The 7,925-nt window shown below is 41.2% G+C and overlaps 1 protein-coding gene across 1 annotated transcript; it reads right to left on the reverse strand.

The window, feature by feature from the left end:
- Nucleotides 1–4,187: 4,187 nt before the first annotated feature.
- On the reverse strand, nt 4,188–6,038 carry LOC104398992 (NTF2-related export protein 2). The gene is made up of 3 exons (XM_010024701.1): nt 5,934–6,038; nt 5,262–5,406; nt 4,188–4,366 (listed from the first exon to the last, which is right to left on the reverse strand). Exons 1-3 carry the CDS (start codon nt 6,036–6,038, stop codon nt 4,188–4,190), a joined length of 429 nt encoding a protein of 142 aa, XP_010023003.1.
- Between the last annotated feature and the right edge of the window lie 1,887 nt (nt 6,039–7,925).

Genomic DNA, 7,925 nt, shown 5'->3' on the forward strand with positions numbered 1-7,925 from the left:
TTGATACACCCTCAGCAAGTTTGCTGACACTGAGTTATAGTGGTTCGGTTGATACACTGGAGGGAAGGGATGGGATCCAGAGGGACCTGGACACGCTTGTGAGGTGGGCTGATGCCAACCTCATGAAGTTCAACCAAGCCAAGTGCAAGGTCCTACACCTGGGTCGGGGCAATCCCAGGCACAGCTACAGGTTGGGCAGAGAAGAGATTCAGAGCAGCCCTGCAGAGAAGGACTTGGGGGTGGTGGTTGATGAGAAACTTGACTTGAGCCCAGAAACCAACCGTATCCTGGGCTGCATCAGAAGAAGCATGACCAGCAGGTCAAAGGAGGTGATCCTGCCCCTCTACTCTGCTCTTGTGAGACCTCACTTGGAGTATTGTGTACAGTTCTGGTGTCCTCAACATAAAAAGGACATGGAGCTGTTGGAGCAAGTCCAGAGGAGGCCACGAGGATGATAAGAGGATTGGAGCAGTTCCCGTATGAAGACAGGCTGAGAAAGTTGGGGCTGTTCAGCCTGGAGAAGAGAAGCTGTGTGGAGACCTCAGAGCAGCCTTCCAGTATCTGAAGGGGGCCTACAAGGATGCTGGGGAGGGACTCTTCAACAGGGACTGTAGTGGAAGGACAAGGGGTGACGGCTTCAAATTTAAACAGAGGAAGTTTAGGTTAGATATAAGGAAGAAGTTCTTCACAGTGAGGCTGGTGAGGCACTGGAATAGGTTGTCCAAGGGAGCTGTGAATGCTCAAACCCTGGCGGTGTTCAAGGCCAGGTCAGAAAGAACCTTGGGCAACATGGTCTAGTGTGTGGTGTTCCTGCCCATGGCAGGGGGGTTGGAACTAGATGATATTAAGGTCCTTTCCAACCCAAACCATTCTGTGATTCCAAGAACAGCACAAGTATTTTAAATCAGTTTAACTATAGTATCCCAAAAGAACAAAGCAACATAAAACAAGTGACGGATAAAGACAACACAAGGAATGTACAAAGAAGAGATCTATTCAATCTTGAGTAGTCACAATTTAGTATGTGGAAGTGCTCAGCTCTTCAGCTGGCTTGGTTTCACTGCCTGGTTGTACATGAATAACTTGGTATCAAACAGCAAAGAAATGGTGGTAATAACTCCTGTTTACAGTTTAGAGCATAAACATGATTGCTTTATAGATCCCTGTTGTAAATTTTGGACATTACAGCAGAGCCAGCAGCACTAAACCAGCTGGATGGTTGGGTACTGAATGGAATAAAAAGCAGTTGTATGTTCTCTTCTGCTATTTTGAACACAGGCAGCACAGAGCTGCAGCATCCCTAACTTCTCCAGCTAAAGTGGAAGAGATCTTTTGTTTGTGCCACTAATTACTTGGTTGTAAATCACTGATTTAATCTAAGAGCTACATTATCTGTACACTCCATAAAAATATTTATAAACCAGCACTTTCACACACAAAGAGCAACAGCTGATCATGAGTAATCACTGAATCACCCTAAGTGATCCTCATTGGAGACGATGGCACTAGGCAGTACTTAACTGGCACTTCTCCCTAGGCTGAAGCAATTATGTTCTAACAAATTTCTCTCCAAACCCCCCTGTATGCATACCAAGTCCAATTCCAGCTATGCTTCTTACTAAGTAAGAGTTTAAACTGGGTTTGTGCAGGTAGGCCAATTAGTCAGCTTCCTAAATGATGTTACAGGCAGCAGTGGCTTTTTTTTAATAGAATCATAGAATGGTTTGGGTTAGAAGGGATCTTAAAGCTCATCCAGTTCCAACCCCCTGTCACAGGCAGGGACATTTTTCATTAAACCAGGCTGCCCAAAGCCCCTGTGTCCAACCTGCCCTTGAACACTGCCAGGGATGGGGCAGCCACAGCTTCTCTGGGCACCCTGTGCCAGCGCCTCAGCACCCTCACAGGGAAGAGCTTCTTAATATGTCATCTAAATCTACCCTCTTTCTTAATATTAATTGCAGGAGTCAGCTTGTATGTGAATAATGTGAAAATAACTGAAAATAACATTTGACTGAAACATTGCCTCATATATTCAAAACCTCGCAATCTGCACACAAAAAGCTTAAAAACTACTGTACAAATGAAAAGCTGAATAAAAATATCCAGTAATTATTTATTCCCAGGACAAGCTTATCAGGTACAGATATAAGTGTGTGTTCTGCTGACTGCCTTCAAAGTTCAACAAGCAAATGCTAACAGTTGCACCCATCACCCCATTTCAACAGTCAAAACCTGTTTTGTGTATGCAAACACATCTGTAACACGACTTATACAAGGAAGAGCAAGTTAGCAAACCAGAAGAGCACAGCACGGCAGCATCACTGCTCAACAACGCTCTGTCAGTAACAGGCAAATGTAGGGTTTTCTTATCAAACTTGTAGAAGAAACACAAATCGAGGACCCTGGCATACTCTGTTCAGAACAAACAGTAATTAAACAGACCAACCCTTCTGTCACTACATACAGAATTAATTATGTACAGTATTTACAGTTTTCACAAATTCTGGACTTCTTGCATTGTTTTGCAGGAATTCATATTCTTCAGGCTGAAAAAATAGTTACACAATAGTTCAGAACACAAACAGCTCCCGAATAAAGACAGGTTACTAATTCTGTAAGGCACTAGAGTGCCTTAAAAGGAAATAAACCCACTCATTTCACCTAAACATCCTACTGTTTGTGAGATTACAGCACAAACTGCACATGTTTTATGATGTTTTACAAAAGTTGGATATTGCTCATTTTCACAGTTTTCCCGATTTAAGTCCTAAAACAAGTGAGCTGCAGTCGTAACTGCTTTGGCATTCAGGCTGCTGCTGTCACTGTGATGTGGATTAAGATCAGAGTTACAAGTTCCCCCCATGTGTCATCAGTTACAAAGAAGTGCACTCTCAGGTATATAGCTGGTTTGGTTTTTTACTCAGCTTAAAATAGAAACGTACCAGTTTGAAACAAATCTGCTGAAACTCAGATTTACTCTGGAGTTGCCAAGTTAAGATGGACAATCTTAACCTGCAGTCTTGAAAATTGTTTTAAAGCAGCTGAATGCTTTAAACGACAAATTTAAAGCAAGACAGGCAAAAATTCCCAGAATCAATAATTTAAGGCAATACTTCAAAAGAATATGAAAACTACAGTAAAAATCTGCATGAGAGGAAGACGGTATTTGTGTTCAGAGCTCTTCTTTTAGGTTGAAAATAGTCAAAGCACCTATTCTGTATAACAGTACTGAAGAGAAAAATTGAAGGCTTCACAGTAATACACACTTTCAGTGCCACTTCTTTACTACAATGTGTCCTGAAAAGACAATAGGGATTCAAAACTTGCAGAACGAATACGGGAAGAATATTCCAAACTTCATAGCAAGAGAGTTAACAGTTAAAGCAAATAGAAATGCTGCAACTGACCTATTTCTTACACTGCAAGACTTCAAAAGAAAAAGAATCAGTTTGAAGTCCTTCACACACATGTGACAAGAGTTGTTGGCAGAGGAGCTCTAAATCATTTAGTATGCCCTACACATGAATCGATGCAAAATAAAAAACAATCTGGGAAGCTCAAGATAAAAGGAAACCTGATGAGATTATTTAGTTCTTTCATACCAGAGAAGGTAATATTACCTTTCCAATGGATTATTTGAGATGACATACTCAGGAGCTGTATTTGCTACTTTCACAAATGTCAGAAATCACTGTCAATCCTTCCTAGCCTCTTACAATGACAAGTAGGTAACTTTCAAATTCTATCTACATGCCACAAGCATCTTCTTCAAAAGAGGGAAGATGCTATCATAAAAACAGATCTTTTCAAGTTGAAAAAATACGCATGTTTGGTCCAAACTGTACATTAAGAGAATTCTGTGTTCCATTAGTAGTTTCAGCATTACATACAAGAAGCCTGAAGTGGCAGCATAGCTGCATGTAAGGCATTTTAGGAATGATTCCGATGCAACTCACTGCCTTTAGCATTTTATTAGGTTCAACTAACATGAGCAACCTCTCACATTTTAAGGTTGTTTACTACTAAACCCACAGTCACTGAGACCAACCCTCAGACACTGATGATAGACCCTCCATAATGACAGGCGCAAGACGAAGAGCGAGTGTTCCCCACGCAGGACAACGGCTGCCCGTGCAGCTGACTCCAACCTGTCCCATGAGAGAGGTCACTTCCTCAGCCAGTCCCCACTAACTGGCCCAGTCCTGAAAGCGGAAGCAGTCACTGGCAATCTTCCACACTGTGTTGGTAGGAGTGGCCTGTGCTGTCAGCAAGAAGTTCTGGTTGAAGTAGCGCTGCTTATCGCCGTCAAATTTTACTGTCCCGCTTGTCACCACGAGGACTGTCGTCTGCCCTTGCGTAGCTTGCTCTTCCCAAGGAGAGAAAGTATAAAGAAAACAACTCAAAGACTACCAGGTAGAGAAGTAGGAAATGTACACGGTAGTTATATTAGTTGTCAGCTAACAACTGGTTACACATTCATGGGACGTACAGTTTTGTTGCATCATTTCTGCACAGACACAGGTGTATTTGTTGGCCAGCACTGCTTTTTAATGGCTTTTCCATTTTCATCTCATGTTGTTCATTTTAGAGCACTGTAACAATCACCTGAGCTTTTGCTTAAAATAGATACTCACTGAAATACACACATACATATTTATATTTAGCAAGCTGCATACACTTTTCTCCCTGCTGTTAGAAATTGAATCTTTTTCACGGCAGAGCAAAGCACATGTGCATGACTACAAACTTTTTCCTTACTTACATTCCCAAAATGTCCATTACAAGTAAGTCATTAACTTCTCAATTATGTAAGCCTTCCTACAGTAGTTGTTAATGAGAAATCTAAAGAATTTGACATCTGTTCTAGATGTAAAGAAACCAAAGTACATACAGATTAATGACTTGTTCCACATTATACTGCAGGTCAGCATCAGAGGCTATGGCAGAAGTCTCGACTCTTAGACACTGTCAAGGACACCACAACCCGAAAAGCCAGACTTTTTCAGTACATGAAAATACATCATATGTAAATATGAACTTAACAAAAAAGTCCTTAAAATATTTTCCCAGACATGAGAAAAAGTGTGGATTTGCTGCATCTCTCGATTTGTTTTATTTAGGCACAACTTGACATTTCAACCCTCAGCATTTTCTCTAAGCTTGTTCCAAAAGGAAGATTAAACACTATGATAATTGCAGTTCAGTTGCAACAGTTACAAAGAGGCTGCAAAATAACTGAGTAAGGTGGAGTACAAGCTTACCGTGAACGGGCTGGCAGTCCAACACGTTAACCTGGAACTCACTAGATGGCAACATCTCAAAGAATTTATTCAGTTCTTCTTGCCCGGACACTGCGTTACCATTCCAAATTAACGTTGCTTTGTCCAAATAAAGTCTTGTTAAAGCCTGAAAATACATATTTGGGGAAAATGTGTAAACACACTGAATGGACAACAGACAAAACAATATTCTTTGAATAAAGAATGGTGTGAATTATTGATTTCTTCTGTTACTTTGATAGATAAAATGCCCTCCTAAAATAAAGGCTCCTCAAGACTCCCAGAAACAGAAGTGATAACTGCTAATAAAAGCAGTTTGGGAAAAAATTAAGCTAAATGCTGACCTCAGAGACAAATAAAACAGGTTTTATCTGCCTGTGTTGACCAAACCCTGTACCTGTAAAACATAGTTGGACACAAATTGAACTATTATCATTAAGAAGTCAAAGGCACTTTCTAAAAGGGCACCTTTTACAACAATGCTGCTCAGTAACATTAAATCCTCCACGAGGCAGTCTAAGAGGAGCAGAGGTCTCAGCTCAGCCAAGAGGATACACGGTAACCAACTTCTGGGTGCTTTCAAGCATAAAGGTAGGTAGAAAAGCAAGCAAAGGTGCAAAGACAGTGCTAACTGCTGTCAAAATAGCTACGTACCCTTCTTCTTTTATCCATTGTCTCATAATAAATATTGACAAATTCATCTGCAGCTCTGCAAGCTTGATCCACATAGGTTTTGAAATCCTGGAGAGAAGAAATCATACAAATTACTTAGGTGACTTTATGCAACATGGTTATCTAGCTGATTTCTCCAGCAAGTCACTTCGGTTGGTCTTGTCTCTCCTCACTGAAAAACTATGGCAAATAATGTTGAAATTGATCCCAAACTCCCCTTCTACTTGCAGGAGGTACCACCTTTTAGCCAGGTAACAGCTTTTTGAACACTGATATATTTATTGCATTTAAACTGCAAATATTTACATTGCAAAATGGGCTACAGCTGGCTGCAGTGGTGTGAATGTGCAAGTGTTCAGTGGAAATACTTGTTGCTGTGCTGCTGTTCTGAAATAAAGTTAAGGAACAAGACTTATTCAATGCATTTCTAAAATTAGCAAGAACCCCACCACAGAGTCTCCAGAGTCTCAGTTTTTAAACACCTCTATACATATAAAAGATGTGTGTGTATATAGATTATATATGTGGATATATAGATAAAAAAATGAGATGGAGAGAGAAACTGCACACACGCTGGAGGTATTCCAGTATCAGTCACTCTAGAGCTACATCCACAGGTAAAAACCAAACACTTCTTACATCTCTCTACTTCTGCTCATCCACAGGTAACAGCCTTTGCTGTTACATCCCTGCACTGTGATCTCATTCAGCTGCTTTTTCAGTTGGTTTAGCTGTTTGATCACTGATTTCTCACAGACTCTGAACTGTGTCATCCTGGAAAGGTGTGATTCTCAATTTTCTGCCCATACATACTTGCATTGGTTCTGTTAGGATATTCTGCTTAAAATGCAATCATTTATCATTATTAATTTTCAGCATTATATTCTCAGTATTTGCATCTCAATCAGTACTTCACAACTTAACTACCTAGTTTTCTTGGCAGTCTTTAATAGATATACACCATATCCACCAAGAACTCCTTCAGTGCTATCTCAAGAAACGCTTCTATTCAGAGAAACCTCCATAGTGCAAAATACACACAGGCCTATCAAATAATTCCTGCTCACTCCACAAACCCAAATACTCTCACGTTACTATATACTTTTCTTTTGATCTCCTCCCGTAAGGGCACAAGCCTGCTCTTCATCTTCCTATCTTCTCCAGCAACCTCAGAAGCCACTGGCCAATTCGAAACATCTACAACAAACTCATCTTAAAGAGGCTGTATTCCCGCAAGTGCCAAGAGAAACCCTTTGGCACCATAAGACAGAGAGTATCAGACCTCCCACTAAAGGAGCAGTGATTATAACTCAGCCTGTTATGTTATTTAGAGTAGATAGGTGTTACTCTCCATCAGCACACACTTGCACACATACACTTTCTAACCAGCAGCCAAATACTGCCGTTCAGCTGTCAACCACCCAGAACTGAATAGGTGTGAGGAAGAGCATTAAAGAAATGCCAGGAGACTGCAACGAGCTGTTAGGGTACCTGCAATGGAAGTCAAATGGAAAAGTAGCTTTGGTAGTTTTGATACCCCAGACAAGTTCTTTACAACCACAGCCTGGAATACATTCTTAAATTCTGAGAACAATTTAGGTTTTAAGAAGCTTCAGGAGGTCTAAATTCCTGCTCAAAGCCGACACGACTGCAAAGCCTGAGCCAACCTCAGTCAGACCTGACTGCTCAGTGTCCTATCTCCAGTCATGCTCTGCACATCTCCGAAGATGAAAATGTCACAGTTTCTTGGGGCTCCTCTTCCAATGTCTAACCACATCACTCGGGAATCTTTCTTCCTAATATTTAATAGGAAGACATAATTAAAAACAACCCAACCAACCAGACACTCTACCCTTAAGACTCTGAGGACAGCTCCTAGAAGTCAGCCAACCTACACGGCCTCCGCCGATGGTGTCTGTAACACACAGCACACAAACCACCGCCCGGCCCCGGGCCCCTCACAAGGCCGAAGGC

Source organism: Nestor notabilis, unplaced genomic scaffold (assembly GCF_000696875.1).
Source record: "Nestor notabilis isolate BGI_N333 unplaced genomic scaffold, ASM69687v1 scaffold35361, whole genome shotgun sequence".
NCBI lineage: Eukaryota > Metazoa > Chordata > Aves > Psittaciformes > Psittacidae > Nestor > Nestor notabilis.